General features: G+C 42.4%; 1 protein-coding gene and 1 long non-coding RNA gene across 3 annotated transcripts in view; one reads left to right on the top strand and one right to left on the bottom strand.

Annotated features, from left to right (window-relative positions):
- The window catches only part of LOC121677644, a 30399-nt gene extending 26842 nt beyond the window's left edge, over positions 1 to 3557 (top strand). Inside the window, exon 4 of the long non-coding RNA XR_006021057.1 lies at positions 2901 to 3557. This is a non-coding gene — a long non-coding RNA (uncharacterized LOC121677644). The remainder of the gene's footprint in view (positions 1 to 2900) is intronic.
- A 4262-nt stretch (positions 3558 to 7819) lies between these two features.
- slc25a42 (solute carrier family 25 member 42) lies at positions 7820 to 24405 on the bottom strand. 2 transcript variants are annotated; one of them, XM_042087659.1, is made up of 8 exons: positions 23995 to 24405; positions 17862 to 18028; positions 15374 to 15485; positions 15207 to 15232; positions 14786 to 14952; positions 13537 to 13653; positions 12899 to 13050; positions 7820 to 11830 (listed from the first exon to the last, which is right to left on the bottom strand). In XM_042087659.1, the coding sequence occupies exons 2-8, from the start codon at positions 17946 to 17948 to the stop codon at positions 11514 to 11516; spliced, it is 978 nt and encodes a 325-aa protein (XP_041943593.1). In that variant the 5' UTR covers positions 17949 to 18028; positions 23995 to 24405; the 3' UTR covers positions 7820 to 11513. The 2 variants fall into 2 exon arrangements, with proteins under 2 accessions (XP_041943593.1, XP_041943602.1); XM_042087668.1 differs by having other exon boundaries at positions 24000 to 24405.
- Positions 24406 to 24827: the final 422 nt, after the last annotated feature.

Raw genomic sequence — 24827 nt, 5'->3', positions numbered from 1 at the left:
GGATTACGTTACTGATTACAAAAATTGGTGTGTAGTCTGTACTCTGTAATGGATTACATTTCAAAGTAATCTGACCCAACACTGAGCGTGTGTGCGTGCGTGCGGCTTAGTGAGGTGTTTCAGTTGTGGTTGGTTGTCTTTGTACAGTATCTTTGGAGCATGGAGCCTCTCACTAAAATATGTAGCTCAGGAGGCTAGCTCTCTTTCTCTCTCTCTCTCTCTCTCTCTCTCTCTCTCTCTCTCTCTCTCTCATCCTTATTGTCACTCTTACTTTTTCTCCTTCTGCCACTAGTGCTATAAAAATATATCTCTATGGAAATGTGTGTACATTAAGTTGGCTTTAGGATTTGGAGCCGTACATGAGCCCTCCATACAGGGGGTTGTCTGTCAGGCAGCATGTGACCCTTCACCCCCCTCCACTCCCACTGGTTCCCATTGGCTACGGCAGAGGCAGCGCCTCATGCTATTGGCTCACTGGTGTCTGGGGCCACCCATTCACTGCAGCTCTCACACAATCACTTAATTCATGTAAGGTGTGATCCAATGACATGTATTCTGAATGAGGCCCACAGCTTTGTTGCATAGACACAATATCCACTGAGGTAAAAAGACACAGAAAGAAAGAACTTTTCTCCAAATAATATCTGTGTGTGTGTGTGTGTGCGTGCGTGCGTGCGTGCGTGCGTGCGTGTGTGTGTGTGTGTGTGTGTTTTTTAATCCGTTTCTAATCATTCTGTCCAGCACTGTGCTTGGACTTGGAAATCAGAATTGTAACTAAATATCATGCCGTGCCAAGTTCAAGTTCATGGCCAAAACATATATTCACATTTTTTTCACTGGGCCTTTCTCACGGCTTTTCATTTGCTGGGGTGTGTGTGGTCTGTGTTCTAGGTTCTAGTGGATGGGGAACCCCCCAGTCTGCCACTGGTTCTTACGGTCCACCAGTGCACTGGTCTGGAGAACCTTCCAGATTTGCTCAACACCCTACCCTGTCCTCAGACGCTCCCCAGACCCTCTTCACCCATCCAGACACCCCAACAACCCCCACCCCAAACTCAGCTACCCCCAGTCTCTTCCTCTGCCCCTTCCAGACTAATTCACCCCCCCCCCCTCCACACACACACACACACACACACACACACACACACAGTGCGCCCAGACACACTCCTGCTCCCTCCTCTTAATACTGAATACATTATCTTAATGATACACGCCTGCAGCAGTGTGTGAATAGGCTCTGTCTGACCTGCTGTCTTGTCTGCGACAGGGAGACCTCTACAGTTAAAACCTAGACACCCTAATCACACACACATTATGTGTCGTCAAATCATTTGGAAAACACTAAGAAAGCTCTCTGAAGCTCTCTAAAGCTTCAAGACATTTGACACATTACAGAGGGTAGAATTTAGTTTAGTGTTCAATGGTCTTGAAATATAATAAAATCTTAATCTGGCAGACAATATGAAGGTAAAACATATTTATAAAACAAATTGTCTGGCTTCAAAAAGGCTAATGGTAAAATGTCTAAATTGGCACTATGTTACACTGAAAAGGATGTTTGGATTAATCTGGGGAGCACGGAGTCACATTTGACAAATGAAAGGAAATAAAGTGTATCTGTGCTTCTGAACAATCGGCAGAGCTATTGGGGAGTGAGGAAGTTGAATGTGGCATTCTCGTCATCAGAAGGGTTAGCATGTGAGTGATCAAGTCATTACACAACCCAACACAACCTTAGAGCTCTACCAACGTTTGCCAACACAAGCCATGAATATTAGAATAGACCTTATGCCAAACTCAGCGTGTCTAGCCTTGTGTCTGGCTGTGTGTGTGTGTGTGTGCGTGTGTGCGTGTGTGTGTGTGCGCGCATCTTCATTGTCCCAGAGGTGATGTTAATAGTGTCCCATAGGATTTGCTTTCCTCTCTGGCACACTCACACCAACCGGAACATGGGGTCACTAAGAGGACCCATATTCTGTGTGTGTGTGTGTGTGTGTGTGTGGACATAGACTGTGAGGTCATCTTTGGGGTACCCAATGTATGTTTGCAAGAGAGAAAAAGATCAAAAGAGAGAAAGAAAGTTGTTCTGTCTGTGATTACTAACCTGTTCAAGACACATTGGTCATCCCTTGGACAATACAGGCTACTCTCTCTCTCTCTGTGTGTGTGTGTGTGTGTGTGTGTGTGTGTGTGTGTTTGGGTGAGAGAGAGAAAGCAAGAGAGAGACTGTATATGTGTATGCGTGTGTGTGTGTGTGTGTGTGTGTGTGTGTGTGTGTGTGAATAACCTGGTGATGGCTGATTTCCTAATATTACAATGGACTGCACTGAAAGCACTTGTAGTAGTGTGTGCTTTTATACAGTAAAAATCAATGAATCACTTTTGCAGCATTCCTTAAAGAAGTGGTCACACTAGCCCTAATGCTGCATAGATTTATGGTCCCCAAAATTGTACATGTGATACAGCCATTCTTTAAATGAAAAATATCATCACAAAATGACACACTGACAGACAAAATGATCAGTGAAAACATCTGCATGTTTTCTGCAAGGACTCTTCATGCTCCTGTCTTGATACTCTTTAATGTAAATTATGGAAAATAAGTGTCTTTCTAAATCAATAAATACTTTCTAAATCAAGACACCATTCCATCCTGATTTTTATCATAAGTCCTGACATGCTCAAGTGCTGTTGAAATCATACTATAAGCTATATGACAGTTGCTTACATATAATTAAATATATTTAGCCTTTCCCAGATTTTCTAAAGTGCTTTTTGATAATAGCACTACTCGATCATGAGAGGACCGCTTGAGAATTGTAAAGATGTGACACACTTAAAATGGCATTTGTTATTTGTATTTGAGATTTATTTGGAGTCTTTTTGTCTGTTTATTTCAGGTTGCTGGGAAAGTGTAGGTGGCACTGGAGATGCAGAGAGGACTATACCAGAGCAGAGATGACAAAGCACCAAGTCTCTTACTTTACAGCAAACTATCACAGAAAGAATGCACTAATTCCATCAAACAACCATCTCAGCACTGCAACAAAAATGGTGGATACCAACTGCTTACAAGAAGAAGACCAGACATGTACAAAAACATGCCTTTGTGTACTGAACTCCTACCTGGCAATCTGTGTATTGGCCTCAAACATCTCTGGATACATTAAAGAATCTACTATGTATGAACAGTTTTTCCACTTTCCTCTAAATCTAATCACAATTCCGAGGAATGTCCTGTATTGGATATGAATTGGCTGGTTCGTTGATGAGGTGATGGATCATCAGAAAAGATGGGTAAGTAAAGGTAAGTAAGTGATATACTACATCTCTCATGAAATAATTAACCATTAGGTAATCAGTAAAGCAGAAATTTGACAAAGTATTTATATATAGTTAATTTTAGAGAAATCATATTCCAGAATCCACATATTATTAGGCTCTTTGTTACTAGAATGTGGGCACAATATATTCAGATATTTGACCCCAATATTACATTTTGTGGACCTAAGGAGCTGGCATAAGATAGAAAAACACCACCTCCTTAACAGCATTTTATTGCTTTCATTAGTGTGGTCGTTTACTATTTGCTTTGCATGTTTTTGTGCTCCTTTTTAAAGTCATTGTATACAGTAATTGTAACTGATATTAAATGACGAATACATTATTTTTCTTCATTCACGCTATATTTTAAAAAATTGACTGCTTTTTTTAAGTGATATATCTGTGTTATTTTATCAATAAAGTGACATAAAATGGAATCTTATGAATCTGATTTTCTTTCTTAATATGGTGGGGGAAACGCTTTGTAATTATTTAGAGAGCGAGAGAGAGCGTGTGCGTGTGTGCGCGCCTGCAGGAGCTGTGCAGTGTCATGCATTCTTGCCAGTGCCAAGTTCCACATATAGGCGCAGTGCGTGGTAACTGTTGTGTTAAGTTTAGCATGTATAATCTCATTAGTCTGCAACTGTTCGTCCAACAAATGCTGTCGGTTTAACTGGAGTGAATTAAAAGAATCAAGTGAACGACAAGGACCTAACTGTTTCAGAACAGTTAGTTAGGATACATGATTTTTCAACCAATGGCGCATCAGTTGCGAAATTTACAGTCGGTGGGCTCAATGTCAATGTTCAGCTTTTGAACACTTTTTAAGAGACTTCATCATGCCGATTCTTTCGATAAGGCTATAAATAACAGTCTATTTCAAACACATAAAAATCAGAGCACTGACACAATTAGCCAACTGCTTCATAATTTAATTTAGTCTAAAATTGAGATATTAAAGGCTTGACGAAATATTAGGCTATGTTATTTAATTTAACACAGCAGAAGGTAAACCTACAGAAAAGGCATGATATCAACGAAAAAAAAAAACGATTTCAATGATTCCACGACATTCTAAGGTAATCCCAACACTATCAGCCAAGGCTAGCCTAGGCCTAAAAATAGGCCTAACGTCATGTCCAGTCTGGAGGGGGAAAGTAGGCCTAGGCCTACCCTATAGGCTATTCGTCAAGATTTAAAATAATGGTCTTTGAAAATAAATATTTTATTTAAAGTGAAATGTTTTCTTGCCGATTTAACCCAATGTCTATTAAATGTAGCCTACATCTACATGTTAACTTAATCGTATTTTTATGAAGGGGATTTTACGGATTAAAATGCCAATGTAGAGAATTCTCCTCAGTTTAGTTCTGTATTAAAACTGCTGGAGGTGAGTTAGTGCGGTTGACTGTGAGGAAATGTGGTGATCATTTTCGCGTCAGAATTTTGGCTTAATAGCACTGTGAATTCGTTGTCAGGATAGGCCTAAGTAGCCTCAGGTTGTTTAGCCTATTCAGCTGAACATTTTTAAACAATATCATGCCATGTGCAATCGCAGTCAGTAGGCTAATTAAACAAGCTCACTTGTACACAAGGACACTTGTAATTTTTTACCCGTCGTTGCCAATAATTTGGCAGCTATTTTGCACCCTATTGCAGGCTCTTTTTTGATAGTAAACAGAACTATTGACTTTTATTTTACTTATCTTATGTATCTGGGATATTTATCTTGTTAGATAAATAGCCTAAATTAAGCCAATATTATGGATCAAAATTATGAATCACCTGAAATCTTTAAAATAGCATAATAGGCTAAATGCTGCTACCAAGAATATTTTGGAACAAATTGGGTTGATCAGGACGCAGAAGGAAAATTATGTGTTTCTGTCAAATATGGTTGCACTGTAATTCATGATTGCACGTCATGTAGAAATGTCTTTTCCGACAAACCTTGAAACCGCCCTCCAGAAAACCTCCAGTCCTGTCCAAGACCCTCGATGACCTCACTTCCTAGCCTACAGTAGGCTTTGCTAGCCTATGCCCATTCATGTGTATAATGCCATGAGGAATGTAATTTAAGCATTACTGTAATCTCACAACTGATCCAAATGATCTTCTTTAGGTCTAGCCTATTAACCAAACACACAAAGGCTAGTTTAGGCATACAGCTATGCTTCACAAAAGTGTCTTTCGGTCCAATTTACAAAATTGATTTAAACAATAGCCTATCCAGCCTAGTTGTAGGCATACCATTGGTCTGAACATGTGGTAGCCTGTATCCTGTGCTTGTAAAGGCAGAATTATGGCAGCAGCCTGTTTATTTGAATTCTGCAAATTCACTACATCCTACAATTCACTACATCCTGCTTAAAGCCTTTGATAAAGCCTCAAATGGCAGCCACATACATTTCAATTCCATCCTTTTAAAGCTGAGATGGAAGCAGAGTGTAAGTGTCCAGTATTGTGCTCCATTCTCCAATGTGCCTGCACTAAATCATCTCAGAACAAATTAGAATACATGCAAATCTGCCTTCTCGTCACCTGGCATCATTCCAGGTACCTATGGCAACGGCATTCACCATCACCTCTCTTCCTCAAGCAGTATTTGTGATTGTGACCATCCCCCAACCTCTATTCAACCTGACTCTTATGCTCTCAGTTTGTTTTTCACTAGAGGCAAGGCATATTCTCCTTGACTAATAGAAGCTAGTAGCCTCTCCCACTCTTAACTTTAATTTTGTGTTTTTTAAAAGGGTTCTTTCATTTTTATTTTTTTTATAGGCCTAAATAAAATAAATTAAGACAAAAAAAGCCAGTGTTTAAATAGTTTGGTATGATATTGGCTAACCTATAAGAGGAATGTACGGTAAAACTAATAATGATGTGAATTATTTGAAGAAAAAACATATAGCAGACTACAGCACTGGCAGCTGCAGGTCTTCAGTGTCAAGGTCAAGTCCATGGTAAGAGATGAGGGAGCAATGCTGCCAGAACCCACGTCCACATCCAGGACTGCTCCACGCCGCCACCTAGTGGTCTCTCTCATGCAAACGCAGCCTTGTCTTCTGTATGGAAGGAAACAGGATAGCGTGTAAAACACTCTATTCAATGGTGAATTATTTTGATATGCACAGCTGACAGTTCTTGAAATTCTTGAAATAAAAGAATTTAAAGAGCGAGTCTAATAAACGTAGGATGCTGTAGGCAAGGTCTTCTAGACCTAGGCTAATTCTTAGAGGCATTTCTTCGCCTCAAAATTCAAACTAGTTTATGGGAAAACACCTGAACACATTAATGCAAAATGTTGTGTAAGGGAACGTGCATTGTCCGCCGTTCGGGCCCCATTGCCAAGTCCAAAATGACATGGGTGCAGTTTAACTATTTGCTTTGATTGTTGCGCCATCTTGTGTTGTGAGGGGGTAACGTTCATGCACAACATATTTTTTTCATCAAATGAACGGAGTATTCCAGTAGTTTTTTTCAGTCGCTAACAAGCGTTTGTCTAACCAGTTGTCACATTTTCAAAACTCTAAACACAATTAGCACAGCATCGGTCTTTTGTGGCCATACCATTCACATATTTCATGTCGTTTTAACACAATATGCAGTCAGTGAACACATTTCCACAATGCTTACATTTTCTTAACAAACAAGGTATAGGCTACCTCCCAACAAAATTATGGATTGTTTTTGCAGTATTCACGAATGTTAACACACACATCTCAATAGCAAAAACAATATTCCAAACCTTAGATACAGTATAAAAACCTCTGCTTCTGCTACCAAGCGGTTTTATCCCATCGCCTTGGATAGGTTAAATCAGATGCTGTTTATGAAAACATGTGGCCTAACCCTGAATATCGCAGAGATTAGATACAGTAATTTTGTTTGTATTTTTGTTCAGAATGCTCTTGTGTGTTTCATGGATATTTTGTTCACTGTAAATAATACTGTAGCCTAAAACTTGTTCTGTTCTATCATACTGTAGCCTAAACAATATTTCTACTGTACCTCCTGTAAAGGGAAAAAACTGATTTGCTTTTTACTGGAATGCTTTTGAATGTGAGAATTACATGTGAATACAGTTCCCAACCAAGAAATTTAGTGTAAAAACGGTGGATTGCATGTTTTGCATGCAAATACCTGTAAAACTGAAACATAAAAGTCTATGCAGTTTTTGTAATGTCAACAATAGCCATTATTTTGAAACCTGGTGTACTTTGATTGACTGCATGTACCTTGTGAAGTGAAAACAAGTGTTATTCTTTGACAGAATAACTTAATTTTGAGTCAGATTTCTAGTGTTTTGGTAAAGTTAGTGTGTGCAGAGAAAGATGTGTTAGTATATATTTAACAAATTGTGTTTTTGAGAAGAAAATGATCCATTTGGCCAATTGTGTTTTGTAGGTGTGAGTCTGTGTTAAGAGCTTAGAAAAAGTATCTGAAGTATGGGTAAGCGCTTGTTAGGGATTGAAAAAAACTAATAAAAAATGACATTTTCAAGCAATATTTAATTTCAAATTAAACACCTACTTTATTCAAATCACTAAGAGCTACACAAATCATATATAATATTAATAATTTTAATATACATTCTCTTGGCACAAAACCTTAAAAATTTACAAAACAGCTTTGAGCATAGATGCATCAAAACAAAGAAGGTGATAAACTCTGATAAATGTTTAGATAGGTAGAAATTGTCAACAGCAAGAAAATGAGTTATTTTCAGAAGTCATGCACAACAGATACCAATATACTGGTAATGTCAGGTTTGTCTGGTGTACCACTTAGCCTACTTTATGTCAATTCTTTCTCTTTTTTTATATATTTTTTATATCCTGATCAAATTACATTAAGCAATTGATATGGTTGCTTCACAAATCCTCCCAAAGAGTACCCCTGAGGGAGCAAACAAAAAGCAACGTGTGCTTTGGCATAGCTTGATTGTCAGCTCATAATACCGTTTTCAATCAATGCACGTTTAGACGTCTTTTCTGTAGCTCCGTTACCACCTGCTGATCAGATGGCATCAGCCCTGGTCCAATGCCAGAGGGGCATCTGATTGAGACCAGTCCTAGAGTCTGTTGTTCTCAGTCTGGATTGACAGGACTCACAGTGTTTCCCACATAATTGAATTCTATTTGTGGTGGTAGGTTTGCAGAATTAACCTGAATGCAACAGTTTTTAAATTAGTGCAGTGTGGTTATGATTCTAACCAGACTTAAGCACACTTTAGTACAACCAGGAAAATCATTGTGTGGTGGTCAATGTTGATATTGTGGTGGGCCGCCACAAATAAGTCAATGTATGGGAAACACTGACTCAGTATTAATGACCACACTTCATATTACATCACTCCTGTTATGGGTAAATACAATGTAAACAGAACTGCAATTACACATTGTTACAATGTACTTCCTGCATTAAAAGCTTAGTATTGTATAGTATTCTTTCAGCTACTCAGTAAAGTCAGATAATGTAGTAAGTACACAATTGTATCAATTTGGAATTACAACACCTGGTTACATGACACTTACAACCACAATGCTGCAGCAGGAGATGTATAATGCTAAACTCTCTCCAGACAATTAATACTTCACAAATAATTGTGATGTTTAATTATCCTCAAGGGTGCATTGCAACCAAACCCAACATTTACCAATTGAGGTCCACAGCTGACTGTCAGTTTAGGGGAGCTCTATTGGTGTGCAAGAATCACTCAAAAGATATCAGTCTATGTTGCTGTGGAAAAATCACTTAATATAGTCGCCAGTAAATTGAACCTCAAACCCATGCTGTAGGCTAAGTGGCTCAGGCCCATGCTGTAGGCTAACTTCAGTGGTAGGTGCTGAGATTACCCGAGTCTTTGTTATCCTCTCTATGTGGAGCGGAAACTGAGGTGAGCAGATAGCGCCCTCTATTGTCCTTTTAGCGCACATCACTGAGCACTTCCCACAATCCACAGCTATTGCAGCAGTAGTCCTGTCCATACTTGTGCCATACTCAGCCAAACTACAGGCCATTTCGAAAATACACTGCCAGAGGGAGACAATGAAAGCCTCAGAATTTCAATAGGAGATATGCAGTCATATCTGTGAATGGAATTTCATATGTAGTATCTATGCGCTCCCCTGAACTACAGGTTAGGAAACTCAATTTCACGTTTAAGCTTTTGGCAGAAGTGCTTGTCTGATTAGATGTAAGCCAGTAGACAGATACACAGGCAGGCAGAGATATGCTACACTTCCAGTTAGACCTCGCTTCACAATCCCCCCTCCCCTCATCCAATCACTCTTACACTCTTTTGGACAAGTGAAAACTCTGAGAGGACAACATCCACAGAGAAAACCTGAAGTGTACCACCATACACTTCCACACTTTGCATTTAGTGAAGAGTACATTTGTACTATTGCTCTTCCAGGCACTTAGGAGGGGTCCAGGAAAGAGCTGGACTACATTTTAGTCAAAGAGAAGACTAGTGCAACACACTGAAGTCACACAAAGGCCTAGCATGTATGTGTGATTATTTGTGTGTTTATGAATGCATTGCTGTCTATAAAGACACATTGAGACACACACAGAGATTAACATTATTACACACAGGCAAGGACATAAACCAATAAACATGTACACACATTCACAGACCAAAAAGAGTGGCAGTGTTTTCTGTACAGAGAGTGTTGGTCTGGAGTTGTCAGCAGCTATGTAGTCCTCTGTAGAACACATGCACTCTCTCTCTCTCTCTCACTCACCCTCTATTCCTAACACACACACACACAGAGACACACACACACACACACACACACATAAATCTCCTTCCTTCAGCAACCCCACACCTGCTGCAAGTACTCAAGCTATGTGCCTGCTTGCAATGATCCAGTAAGGCCGAGATCTAAACATAGGCCATCTGCACATTATTCAGCCAGCCCGCTACAGCAGAGCTGAAAGGTTTCTTAAACAAATTTGCATGTATGCAACTTGCCCCCCTCAAAACACACACACAGCCACACACTCCCACAAACACAAATCACTCTCACACACACACACACACACACGCACACGCACACGCACACACACACATGCACGTGTGCGCATCCACCTTCTACAGCATCAATTCACCATACTGCAAAATTCAGCATTTAATGCATATGTTAGCTATACATTTGTGAGACAGTATGGTACATCTGTCTCTGTTTAAATGGAAACATTGTACTATGGTTTACCATCTTTCCCTTTGGTAATTATTTAGACAAAAACAAAACAAAAACACTAAATCAAACAAAGAACTATATCATCCTCACCACCTCACCATTGCTTTGAAAGGATACAAGAACCTTAACACACCAAAACTGGTGTGTGTGCAAATAACATATGTGTGTGTGTGTGTGTGTGTATGCCCGTGTGTGTGCGCATGTGAGTGCGTGTGAAGACTAATGTGTGTGCGTGTGTCAACTCATTCCCAAAGGCTCATCCACAGTTCCCACCAGAAGGCAAACCCCCCCAAAACAAGACATGACTGAAATAGAATGCTTGAGAATGCCAAGACCTGGGAGAAGGGAGCTGATGTGCAGAGTGAGTTCAGTGTGCTGTGTGGGAGATGGGCTGGGGGGCTTATGGGTAATGGTCAGACGTGAAGAGGGCGGTGCTAGTGTGTGGATGGACACATGGCGTGACATGGAGGTGCCAGTATTGCACTTGGTGGACAGGACTGCACTGCACACGGTCTGCTGAGGAGAACTGCTGTGCAGGCAGACATACATTCACTTACAGCCTAGCTAGCTAGCCTAGCTTCACATACACACACACACACACACACACACACACACACACACACACACACACTGTACCTGGCCATAGACAAAGCAAGGACGTAGAACATACTAACTGCAATTCACATCCAGTCACACAAGCAACTGGACACACACTAACTGGTCAGTGACCTCCACTGAGCATGGACTGGACTGGCCCACACTGGTGTGTGTGCGTGTGTGTGTGTGTGTGTGAGTGTGCACGGTCACTGGCGGTCAGGCAGCGCTGGGCTCAGCTCGGCAGCCCGGCCTCTCGCGCAGCGTTGGCGCTAAAACACAGCTCTCCATGTCCCTGAGCTGCTTCCTCTCTCGCCCACTCCTCTTCTCTCTCTCCTCTCCTCCTCTCCGCTTGTCCGTCCCGCTCTCTCTCCCTTCTCCTCACTACCGCGGCGCGTAGCCCAGCTTGCGCAGCAGGATCTGCGTGAGGTCAAAGGTGGTGAAGCTGATCCCCACGGCGATGGGCCCTTTGACCCAGTTCATGCTCAGGCCTTTGTAGAGGCCGCGCACCAGGCCCTCCTCCAGCACGATCTCGCGCATGGTGCCCAGGATGGTGCCGTACGTGTGGCCGGTCACGCCCGCCGTCTGCATGCGCCGGCGCACCACGTCCAGCGGGTACGACGCCGACTGACCGATCAGGCCGGCGCACGCCCCGAACACCAGCCGCTCGTACGAGTAAGGCTGAGTACGACCCGTGCGCTCTAGGGAACAGAAAAGAGAAAAGCAAGAGAAAGAGAAGAAGAGAGGAAGAGAGTAAAGCAAGAGAAAGAGAAAGGAAGAGGGAGGGGAAAAGGACATTAGCCACAGAGATAGATAGATAGATAGACAGGTAGATAGACAGATAGATAGATAGATAGATAGACAGGTAGATAGATAGATAGATAGATAGATACGTTATTGATCCCCAAGGGGAAATTCAAGGTCTCAAGAGTGGAGCTTTAGGAAACCTAAATGGAGAATTTTTGAGAGGTTCAGTGGAAAGGACACCATTTGCATGGACTGGTCATTATACACCTTGAACCACCTTTGGACCTTCATGCAACTTAAAGGAAAATTCTGGTATTTAGCACTTTGAGTCCCTTTTCTGGTTTGTTCTGGATGAACTAGAATGGTGGACACCGAAATTTTGATGATTGGTCCTGTCTCGACTTTTCTGACTCGTTTTGAATCACCTTTGACTACTTCCGAGTGGCTGCCTACAGGCATGCACAAACATGTCCTTAAAACAACCCTTAACGTTCGTTTTCAAAACTGTGCAACTCACCGAGTGGTTAGTGGTGTTTGTTGATGTTCCAAAACAAGTAGCGTAGCGAAATACAGTTTCTGTCGTGTTTTATTTGGCATTTTGTAAAATCCTATTGCTTTCTGTTGGAAGACTTATTGCACGTTGATATTACTGCGCCACTGGAAACTAGCAAATAAGACGGCAGGAAATCATACATTGCGCCGATATATTTGATTTTAATAATCAATGAACACCACTAACCACTCGGTGAGTTGCACAGTTTTGAAAACGAACGTTAAGGGTTGTTTTCAGGACATGTTTGTGCATGTCTGTAGGCAGCCACTCTGAAACAGTAAAGGCGATTCAAAACGAGTCAGAAAAGTCGAGACAGGACCAATTTCTGTGTCCACTACTTTAGTTCATCCAAAACAAACCAAAAAAGGGACTCAAAGTGCTAAATACCAGAATGTTCCTTTAAAAAGTTCAGTGCATTCCTAAACACACACACTCATTCAGACACACAGGGTACAAGTTGGTGAATCACCTCCGTGATGCTTCTTAAGGGTCTCGTAGGTGAAGAAGCTGAGCCCAGCGTAGGGCACCACACCCAGTATGGTGGGGGAGAAGCCCCGGTACAGAGTCTTCAGGCCCTCCTCACGAGAGATACGCACAAACACGTGCATGATGTTGCTATACCTGTGGAGGACACAGATGCACACACACACACACACACACACACACACACACAATGACTTACCTATGGGGATAAGATAAGGGTAGGGGTCATTTTAAAGTCCATCTCTAGAGACAGTCTGTCACAATCTTGGGTATGATGGCATTTTCTCATGACTGCTTTCAATTAGTGTATGCTAGCAGCACCCTGTGTTCACTGCTCAGTAGCCACAGTGTGCACTGCTATTCCAATAATGAGACTCAAATGCTTTACTGACCACTCGGACACAGAGCCCTGTTATCTCACTGTGGGGGAGTATGTGCATGGGTTATACGGCGTACTTGAGGTAGCACTAAATAGTAAAGAACATCCTAGTGTGAACGTGTCAACAAAGAAATCATGAGCCTTCCAGAAACGTACAGTATGTGGCATGCACATCCATAACAGGGCTTGTACACTATGAAGGGCTTGTCAAACATTTGGCACCCACTGCCCACGGGCACACTCACATCTCTTTGGGTGTGACGGCCATTCTGGCTCGCACCATGTCCAGCGGGTACGTGAGCGACACGGCCGTGGTGCCCGCCAGGGAGCCTGCCAACAGCCGTGGCACGGGGGGCAGGGTCCTGAGAAGACAACAAGCACGATGAAGAGAACAACATGTAATGGACGTGGCAGTGAACAAAACCCATTCAGCAATGTGTCCTTTCACAGCATCAGGGCTGGCCAAAGGCTAACGCTAACGCGGTCTCTTTTTTTTACTTTTCAAGGTGTGTCTCTTAAGAATTGCCATGAAAAAAAACTTCCTGTGTACGCTTTAAGAGGCTTAAGTCATATTTCTGGCATCAACTGTGGTCCGTCATGCTTCAGGTAGGACAGAGAAAGAGCTACTCAGCAAGAACTACTAAGAATTTACAAATCACAGAATGTAACATATCTTGGTCTTACATTGCAGTCAGTGCATTTGTGGTCAATTATATATCACCATATAGCTTTCACCTCTCAAAAGCCACAGAAGGTGTGGCGCTAAGTGAGGGTAAAGAAATCAGCAGCAACTGCCGTTTCCATATACAGAGCTTTAAAAAAAACACTCCCATTACAGCCGATAGGCAAGGTTTTCCTCGCTCCTGTAACAACAAACACTCTGGTGGCAAACTAAAAAAATATCTTTTAACTTTAACAAGCTTTTAAGAACTGGGCTTACAGGAGTGCATCAAAGCCACGTGTCTTTGAGTTCAAGGACATATGACATGCACATGCACTACAGTGTGCCTTGGACTCTTTGGTATGACTTGCACTTGGTTGGCATGACTTGCACTGTTTTATTCACTAAGCTTTACTGCAGGGTGTTAAAGTGTCCCGTGCCACTCTCTACTGTGTTCATTGTGTAGGATCATTTAGTGCTTCTTGCCATACTCACTGACTTTTTAATCTTCACTGAGGAAAATAAAGTCCTTTGTCCTACATAGTGCCGAATGCATTGGATTGTGTTGCATCACATTTTAACATAATATTATTATTATTATTATTATTATTCTGTAACAGATTTTTTCTTGAAATTCTGAAAGTCTTGAAATGTATATTCAACTCAAAGTACAACAGAGATATGCAGCTCCGATGCATGCAGCGTTATTGCGTTCCATATTGTGATATATTGTGGAGCACTCTGTTGATCTGTTATATTACCCTTAATTAGCTGCTTTCTCCTTCTGTGGAAAATGTCTTGCATCATACTACGTGGGTCGAGGTGACACTCACTTGCCCTGGCATTGGTAGTAACCACCCAGCAGCCTCTTGTACTGTTCGTGGGCACAGAACTGGATGGCAGCATAGGGGATGACACGGACCATGGTGGCAGAGTTGCCCCGCCACAAGCTAAGGAAGCCATCCTTCAGGTAGGTGCGGTAGATGAGCAAGTAGGCCTCCTGAGGACACACACAAAAACATTCACATACATACAGTATAAAGAGATATTTAAAAACAGAGGCAAATATACAGTACAGTCGTTATTATTCAGTCATTTCCGGTACAAGCATACCCATGAAAATAGACACACAACCCACTCAAGAAACAGTTTCTTCATTCAGAGCCTGATGCCAACCAATATCAGCTGCCAGGTCAAGTCGGGGCTTTGATCATGCCTATCCGCTCACATCTAAATGTGTCTCTCTCAACTCACCTTGGCAGAAAATCTTGCTGAAGACACTGCAAAAACAAAACCAGAGAGAGTAAAACTTTGGGCTGTAATTGTGTTACATTTCAAAACGGTCACAAAAATGTCAAAATGGTTACAACTTCTTTATCATGAAAGAGCTTGTATGTGTGTGAGTGAGTGTGTCTCATTGCCTTGGAAGATGATCTTGGTTCTGTCTAAAGGGGCCACAGATGTTTTGGCCACAGCACCAGCAAGGGCTCCAGACAGCAGGGAGTTCACCATGGAGCGACCCTGTTTAAAACCCTAAACACACACAGAAAGGAAGAACCACATGAAGACCACAGAAGAACAGAATCACACACATAACACTCATAGGACACCTGCACCAGGTTAAAAACATGTCTAAAACACCATAAGGGAAAGACTGCTAATTAGTGTTTGGGGTATTCTAAAACCTTCTTAGAGAGCTAAGGAATGGAACTACTGCCAAAACAAGGTCACTGATTGTCAAATAGTGTTGGGTTTAGATAGATCAACTATGGCGGCCCTCATTTGTTAAGCAGCTTTCATACATACAGTACTAGCCCACAGGAGAAACAGACCTGTAAATACACAGGAATGACCATGGCCTCATTTACGGTGACCACAACTAGCCTTAATCCAAAAAACCCACAACAGTCCACAACAACGCTGCATAGGGCTCTCTCTGAGCAGTGAAAAGCCATAGCCTACTTGAACAATCACAGATTCTGTGTTTCTCTCAATGAACACCTCTGATTGTGCAAATAAAGGAAACATGAGAATCAGCATCCGGCAGGGTAAGAATGTCACATCTCAAACACAAACATACACTCCAAATACAAAGTAAACCTACTCGTAGGCCTATCAAAGAAAGTTGTGCCCGGTCATGTGTGTGTGTGTGGTAGGTGTAAGGTGGCTTGATCTGAGCAACCAAGTGAAAACCATTTCAGAGACTCTGCGCCACAGCAGACAGCCAGAGCAGGAGACATGCTCACTGCACAGAGAAGGGCATACTGCTGGCTGCTCCCCTTCAGTTCACTCCCTCAGTGGCTACACCTCTCCTCCTCCTCCTGGTATGAGGAGCATACCGCTGCTCCACTTCAGTTCACTCCCTCAGTGGCTACACCTCTCCTCCTCCTCCTCCTCCTCAGCACTGAAACACCCTCAGAATAAATACGCACACAAACACTAGAAGAGAAACCAAGCCAACCCACAGTGCAACTAGAGAGAAAGAGAGACTGAAGGTGGAGCGAAGCATCTGGGTTCAAATGGAGAAGAGCCTGACATTTTTTACACAAGTTATAAAGCCAGGAAATAAAAAATAAAATGTGACCGTGTGTGAAAAGCAGCAGAATAACAGCCAGCAGAAGAGTCCGACACCAAACATTATTTTTTCATGATGCCCAGACATGTCAAAACAGCACTACGTAATTATAGCGTCACCAAGAGAGTGTGAATCACTCCAACACTTTCCAGGGCGTGCATGCACACAAACAGGTGACGTTCAACGTGATGGGAGCCGTTCCTCTGAATTTGAGTTATTATAAGCACCAGGGACTCAGTGTGACAGCACTGCCTGTCAGCACAAGGGCTTCAGGAAATTAAGGGATCATCAAGAGTCCAACCTCCACTAGGCCAAACTAGCATACTCCCTATACAGCCACAGGAAAGAGGTCAGAGAAACTCTGCTGGATGACAATGAGATTATTACATAAAACCCTGATTTATCATGTGACTGTGAATATTTGTAACTTCTTCTTCTGTGCCTGGAACCTAACATACTGTACAACTGTTCTATACAAAAAAATGTCTATGATGTTTCTCGATAAAGGTCATAAATGTATCGTTAAGTGAAAGATGTCAACTACGCCCTTGTTGGGAGGAGTGGCTTTTAAGAATCCTGAACAGCAACAACAGACATCCAATCTACAGCACACACTTGATGCCAAAAGTTAAGTCATTCTTAGGACATTCTCAGATGGGCTGGTTGTGATAGGCTATCACATGACTATTGATTGTAATCTACTGTTTGTTCACACAATGGAGGCTCTGGGTGTATTATACAGACATCACTCAGGTTACACTGAAGAATGGGGCATGCTGGGCTGATGGTGAAACAGTGGGAATGATGAGGGCATCCACAAAAAGGGCTTTTGCACATTTGCCCAAAGCTCTTGATTACATCCCTTACCTGCACTAACTGACTACTACTTTTACTCACTGACTGCAGTTAAATGATCAGGGATCAGCTCTTAGCTCAATGCTTCAGACTAGTCAACCAGTTGGTACTTGGCACAGATCAAAAATGGTTCCCACAAAGCTAAGTACACATAATGAGAGGAAATCTGATACCACGGAAACTCTCACCACGGAACATTGCCACAGAAAAATGCATCAAGAAAAAGCAGGCCATTCTTCCTCTGACAAATGATCGAATGAAAACCAGTCGTGTACAGTCATGCATTTTTATGTGTTGACCTGTTAACCTCAAGCTGATGGCTTCTGTCAAAGAGAATGTCAGCTTAGACTTTAGATAAAAAAATAAAATAAAAAAAACACCCAAAGCAGAGAAACTGCATAATTACTTTTGCTATAAACTGAGTTGCTATTTATTCATCCCACCAACAGTGGACGTGTCTTGAGGCGGAAAAGTCTTACCTCTGATTGGCTGCTGCTGGAGGAGGGAAGGGGCAGCACCTCGCTCTGTCTCAGTGCCGCCTGGCGTTCCTGCACCCCATTCCCCATGCCCCCGCTCCGCCGCTCATGCACACCCACACTCAGGGTGGCACGCGGGCACGCGGCTCAGGGTGGACACACGACTGGCGCTGCACAGAGGAAAGCATACAAGAAAACAAACAGATCAGATCAGGATGATGAACACAAAGCACACATTCAAAAAGCACAATACTAACTATTTCCTCATGGGTTTGGTTCAACCCGGCACTTAGTCATTTTAAAGACCACAGGAAAAGTGGGCTTGGCCAGCACAGTAAACAGCAATATCAAAAGACTAAGGTAGATCCCAAAGAACAGGTAGCCTATGTTAACATCTTGTCAGTTGCCAGTCAAGCATGCCAGATTCACCTCATGTGGGGGTTTCAGGTCAACATGACACAATTCAATGGGACCACAATTCTGAAATATTTGCAGTTGTTTGACATCATAGACACCCTGTAGGAACTTTCCTCAAGCATTATGCAAATTCAATCAAGCATTGCCTCATATATCCTCATGCTGTGTGCCTCTGAGAACATGGGCATCAAGTGGGAAGTGAAGTAGCTATTTATAGGGGAGAGGGGAACAAGCAAGATAGCAGCAGTCCTCGCCTCTGGTCATCCTTGGGACAGGGTCATTTTCCGTATGAAAGGAATCAGATCTTGGTAAAGCAGACCCACTTCTGGGAATGCAGAGTGGATGGACCAATGTACGCCTGGGATGCCACATGGGTGGTGCTGATGTCACCAAAACACCAATGTACGCCTGGAATGCCACATGTACGGTGTACATTTTAGGACATCCTCAGCTGTCAGACATCAGATGAAAAGGCATCAGGTCTCCGCTGCGCGTCGGGGTCCGGTTCGCCCTGTCGGGACTTATTTTCCCAATAATGACCGGCGTTCTATACATTATCCCGCTTATTACACGGCTACTTGCCAAAACAAAATAATAAACTCCGCTCTAGAATCTTTGGTTCACGTTATGGTTTTTCAGATGGATTTGTTTGTAGTATCCATGGCAACTGGAGGACTAAGGGACCGTTCGTTATTTATAAACAGGGTCACCGGAGGAAAATAGGGGAGGGTCATATCTTTTTTTCTTTGTTGAGGGGAGGGTCACCTAACTTTTTTTTGTCTAGGAGGGGGGGGTCACCCATCTTTTGTATTAATGAAAACAGCAAAAAATCAAAGTGGCTTGTTTGATTGTTGATTTCTGTCACCATATAACGTTCTCTTTCGTTCCTTAGCTCTGTCAATATTGAACAATGAAAATAAGGGAGATTTTCCGGGTTTCTCACGCAAAATACGGAAAATGTCAACATCCGTCCCCATTAACGTTGGAAGGGTGGGAGCAACAAAGTAGCCTACTTTATTCACGCCTAACAGCCTATATCCATTTGGTCAACTTTATCCAGCCCTAAATAAGCTAAATTTAACTTTGGTTTACTTGTAGTTTACCGTGTAGCCTAGCCTAACTTTAAACAGTGTGCATGCTTATAAAGCCATTCAAGTCATTTGAGAAGGAAGGAGTGTAGCAAACTCCCAAATTGACGCTCGTCTGAGAAATTGAGTTTTGGATAATGTTCAGCTTCGGCAACTTTACAATGACTGAGGAAGCCTAGAGACGAGTCCATAGCAACAAGTTCATGTGTTGAATTTGTTATTACCCAGTGTGCTTTGTTGAATGGTCTCAATGTTTTATTGTTTTATTTCATGTGAATACTTACTAGAGGAGTAACTTATTTCAAGTAGGCTAATGCAGTTGCAGGAAGTGTGCATTTAGTTTCCATGCTTATTGTGTTTCCACAACAATGTTAGTGAGTAAATCTACTGAAATGGCCACCATCTTGGTGAAGTGTGATGTGTAAGATCAAAAAGCAGAGGGTGAGTTTAGAACGACAGCTTAAGTTGATGTGTTTTCATAGCGCTCTATAGTGTGGGTGGAAGGTATCGACAATTGGCTGGGGAGGGTCATGTCTTTTTTGAAAAGGCTGCTGGAGGGTCGTTGATAATTTTCTTGCAGGCAGGGGAGGGTCATGCAACTTTTGATTGAAGCACTCAAAATCCCTCCGGTGACCCCGTTTATAAATAACGAACGGTCCCTAAACGTGGGTTTATTTTAGCCTACACGAGTGAACTAGCTTTCAGAAAACAACTATTTCGTAGCCTATTATATCACAAATGAGTTTGCTTGTTGTACCAGTTAACAGAAATAGCTGTTTTCCTGAAACCTGACTCTGATAATTTTTCATCTGATAACTTTTCGTCTGACTCCGCTTCTTCTGACAGTGGTTTTCCTGAGACCTGACTCCTTTTTATCTGATGTCTGAAACCTGAATCTGATAACTTTTTATCTGAGAACTTTTCGTCTGACTCCGCTTTTCCTGAGACCTGACTCCTTTTCATCTGATGTCTGAGACATGACTGTGTAATTCCGTAAACTTGACAGCGGTTTTCCTGAGACCTGATGCCTTTTCATCTGATGTCTGACACCTGAGTCTGACAGCTGAGGATATCCTAAAATGTACACCGTACACATGGGTGGTGCTGATATCACCAAAACACCAATGTACGCCTGAAGTGCCACATGGGTGGTGCTGATGTCACCAAAATTCAGGCACTGAGTCAAGGTTCAGGTAATGGAACAGTTCCATCTTAGCTAGTTTTTCAGAATTACACCGTGATCTGACAGCACGCACACCCTCACACACACACACAGACACACACACTCTCCATCTAACCTCAACTAGCTTTCCTAGAACCTTGAATAATAGAATAAATTCTTCACTGCTGGGCCATACTGCCAATTAATAACCCTGGTTTGACTATTGCTATCCTATTCTGACAAAGTTTCACCTTTAATCCTGCGCAAGTAATTTGAGCTGGGACTGTTGGAGACCAATCTGAAAAACAACGGGGATGTTTCTACTGATCAGATGGGAATAGCCAGCTGTCTTGGGTCACTAGTTTGGAAATCCTTTGGCGTCACCCGACTCCCTGCACTGAACCAGTCACTTCTACACCACGCTCATACTCAGAATCAAATGACAGGACAGCAAAAATCTCAAAAGATACCCTTCAGGGAAAGCCTGATGATAAACTCCTCAAAATTCTAAAACATTAACCACTAGACTAGACTTCTGCTTTGCTACTTGCATTGCGTTTCATCTTTTTCCAAAGAGATAAACCACTGTACACCAATGAGTTGCCTATTCTAAGTGCCTCTACAGTAGAAATGAGTGACCCTTGCTCCACTCCCCTGCCCTACATGTGCTGGCTATATAAGTCACAGTGGAAGACCGCCGCTCTGTGATGCACACTGTCAACAAACAAACACTTATGGAGTGCTGCCCTTTAAGTGAAAGTAAGTAAATATATCCTTTAATTACACTTCTCTAAGTGTGTTTGTGTCTGCAGTGTTCCTCCCCCCCCCCACGGAACTGACAACTGACAACTGCTGCAACACAAACAATTATATGTTTTCACCTCTATTCACACACAATGAGGCATTATTTTCAGTTGTGATTGAGCTGTATATTTGGAGAATCTACAACAGGTCTGCGCAATGAATTTTGAAAGGCAACTGCGACTATTGTACGTCTGCCCCATTTCTGATACCTTGGGGGAAGAAAATTAAACCGTGGGGGGCCGCCACTACCAAATAAACATAGAGGAAACACTGGTCTGTGTGTGTTGCACACTGATTTGGCTCTAAACCCCCAAATGAACTGATCTGTACTTCAGACAGGAAGTCAGTGAGGGTGTGTTCGGGGAGGGAACCAAATCAAAGCACACAGGTGTCCCATGGGTTACAACAGGTGGTGTAACCATGCAAGACTCACTAACTCAAAGACGCAGACCCCAGATCAGCAGGCTAGTTAGTGCGGTTAATTGTTAACGGACAGGGAATGCTCTGAGAGGTGTCCTTAGCAGACATGTGGAGCAGAGGAGAGATGAGAGCCAGGGTGTCTGGGCACTAGGGGTGGGCGATATATATCTCTGCGATAATATCGTGATTGTTGTTTTAACAATGTGCAAATTGACATGATCGAGTATTTAAATTACTAATGGGGAAAAACACTCGAAATCACGCATTGAAGACTCATACATTCCCAGGATGTATGCGGGAGAAGCCCCTGGCTGCAGCAGAGCAAGTGTCACGTGATCACTAGTGGGTCCCATGCACACCTAATGTTTATTTTGTGCAGCGAGAGTAGCCTACTTGGGATTTTATGCGGCTACTTCTGTTCAAGTAGCATTGATGAGAGGTATTATATGGAGAGAAAACATTAGCCTTTGAGTCAGTTGTAAACAAAGAACTATTCTCATGTAACTCTTTTGTAAATGGACTGAAGTTCGCTCTAAATATCTACGTTTACCGATTATGCTAACCGTTAGCATCTCTATGGGATTTCTCATATACATTAGCCATAAGCTAACGCATTAGTTTCTATTCTGTAACTTGGAATGCTAGCCTACATGATTGCTCTTAAACAAAACATAGAAGGAAATAACTGAGATGTACTCTGTTGGTCTGCTTAGTTTTACAGTGAATCCTATGTAAAGGTTTGAAAGGAACTTCAGCTTCAGACTTTCTCTTGGGAAACTGGCCTATTCATCTTCTCTAATGTAGCTGAGACCATGTCATTGCCACACACACACAAGTGGGGGCAGAATTGGAAATGTGTCAGAGTGACAATGCATTGGTTGATTTGGTTAAAAAGTCACAGGTTAGGTTATTGGTTATTATTGTAATGATGCTATTCATAAATAATGAGCTGTAAAGTAACTCAGACTTTAACAAAAACTATTTTTTAAAGGATATCGACTAATTATCGTTATCGTCAAAATCACAAAAAATATCGAGATATTATTTTTTGTCCATATCGCCCACCCCTACTGGGCACTGAGCAAACACAGGAGGGCCGTGGTGGCAGCATGCGTAGTCAGGCAACTGAGGTTGGCATCCTTATGGGCTGTGCCAAAACAGGCTGTGGAAAATCCATGCAAACAGCTCGACCCCTTTTGCCCCTTGTCTCTTTTCAAGTCCCTCTCTCCTCCCTCTCTCCTTCAGCCTCTGAGGTCCGTTATGCTGCCACAGTCCTCTCCCTGCATAATCCCCGTTTTGTCTTAAGCTCCTATTATGTTTAATGTTACTTTCTCTGCATCCTGACAACACCCTCCCTCTCATCCCTCATTTGCACCAAACCACCTTCGTTGATCTTGTTCCATGTCTACCTCATCACCTACTGCGCACCATGCTCCTCTTCCATCCATTTAGAACAGCAGCATTTTCCACTCCTGATAGATTTTACTCTCTCCATTGACCTCTAACCTTTCCTCTCAGTCTCATTCCCAGTGGAGCCCAAACAATCATCAAATGTGACAGTCCTTGTCATTAGTTTCAGAAGTCATTTCTGTCCTGGAAAAGTTTCTCTACACACCATTACCCTTCATTATATAGATCATACAAGATTATATAGCCTAGATGCAGTTGGTTCACCAGCTACACAGGTCCTATTATCTACACACTTCCCAAGTCCTTTATGACACATTCCTTTACCACTGTTCAATTGCAAGACAAAAAACCTTAATAAGCCTCAACAATCAAGGCTGTATGGTGTTTATTGAGCAACAGCTTAAACCCAACTGTTATTTGCTCATGTAGAAGAAATGGTTATATTTTACACAGAACCGGTAAAATATGCCACCTCATGTTTCGTAACGTTTCACCGGCCAGTCAAAAGTCCAGGTAACGTCAAACTGTAGCCTACTAACCCGACCCTGGGTATGTATTGACAACACATACCAACTGTCCAAAATCGAAGATAAGCAAAAGGCGTTAAATAATGCATGTACATATGTCTCTCTCTCGATCACTGCAAAGCACGTCGTTGACGTTAAAGTGAAACTGTCGGCTTTCGGCTTCAACGTTGTCAGGTTGGTGTTGGCTTACTGCGTTAGCTAGACACTACAGCCTTCACTGAGTTATTAAAAGCTTGCTAACGTTGACATTAGCTTGCATAATCTAGTAACTTTGGCGTTAATTTAGCCTGTGGAGAACCTTAACTTACCTCACCAGGAATGTGATGGCACCTGTGGATCCCTTTGAAGTGTTGCTTCTATGTCCTTCCTGAATTTAGATCAAAACGTAGTGCAATCCTATCAGTTAACGTTATAATGAAGGGTGCTCCAACTGAGTTAATGTTACCCTACGACAACTACGATGGCTAGCAGGTTAGCAAGCTAGCTGCCAGTTAGCCAGATGGCTATCTAACGACTCCTGAGTTAGGCTTCACTATGCAAAGTTTCGTTTAGTATCCTAGTAGTAAAAAAGTCGTATGGCGGTCTATTGCCAACTTTTCTCGATTCACAGGGGGCTGTCAACCACAGTTTTCCCCTTCTATTGCTCCAACTGTGACTTTGAGGGGCTGACACCCTTCCATGCTGTTTAGTATCTGCTGTGACACACACAAGACGAAAGCAAAGCAAGCAAGCTTTGCAAGGGCGAGTTTGGTGGGGTTGTGGGAAATGTAGTTAATGGAAGGCATCGCGGGATAGGTGCATTTGAGGGGCGTGAGGAGGACGGAGCGGGACGGGAGCCTCTATCTCAGCCATGATCATCCATTATAAACTGGAGGCATGCAGCCACAGAGTGTAGGCTACTCTTTACATTCTATAGTTTTAGTTTTAACTTACAACATACTGTAATAAACGCATTTACACGCCGACAACTACAGACAATAGACTATAATCAATTTTTACCGATGGCAATTGAGGACTATTGCAGTTCGATTCTTAAAAAAATCTGACTTAATCGAATTTACTCGGTGAGTTTTTATATAATACTACTACCAGAGATGGTTGAAGCGGTGAATTATATTTGTCGCAACTGCCACTGTTTTGC

Source organism: Alosa sapidissima, chromosome 1, assembly GCF_018492685.1.
Source record: "Alosa sapidissima isolate fAloSap1 chromosome 1, fAloSap1.pri, whole genome shotgun sequence".
NCBI lineage: Eukaryota > Metazoa > Chordata > Actinopteri > Clupeiformes > Clupeidae > Alosa > Alosa sapidissima.
The sequence above is the reverse complement of the archived record's forward strand: the minus strand, read 5'-3'. Positions and strand labels throughout refer to the sequence as shown.

Bases quoted from the DNA above. Each gene is read 5' to 3' on its own strand.
- slc25a42 (XM_042087659.1), bottom strand. From the start codon at position 17,948: ATGGGGAATGGGGTGCAGGAACGCCAGGCGGCACTGAGACAGAGCGAG. The intron at 15,486-17,861 runs GTAAGACTTTTC...GTGTGTGTTTAG, and splicing joins CCAGCAGCAGCCAATCAGAG to GGTTTTAAACAGGGTCGCTC. The intron at 13,051-13,536 runs GTGAGTGTGCCC...TGTCCTCCACAG, and splicing joins GCCGTCACACCCAAAGAGAT to GTATAGCAACATCATGCACG.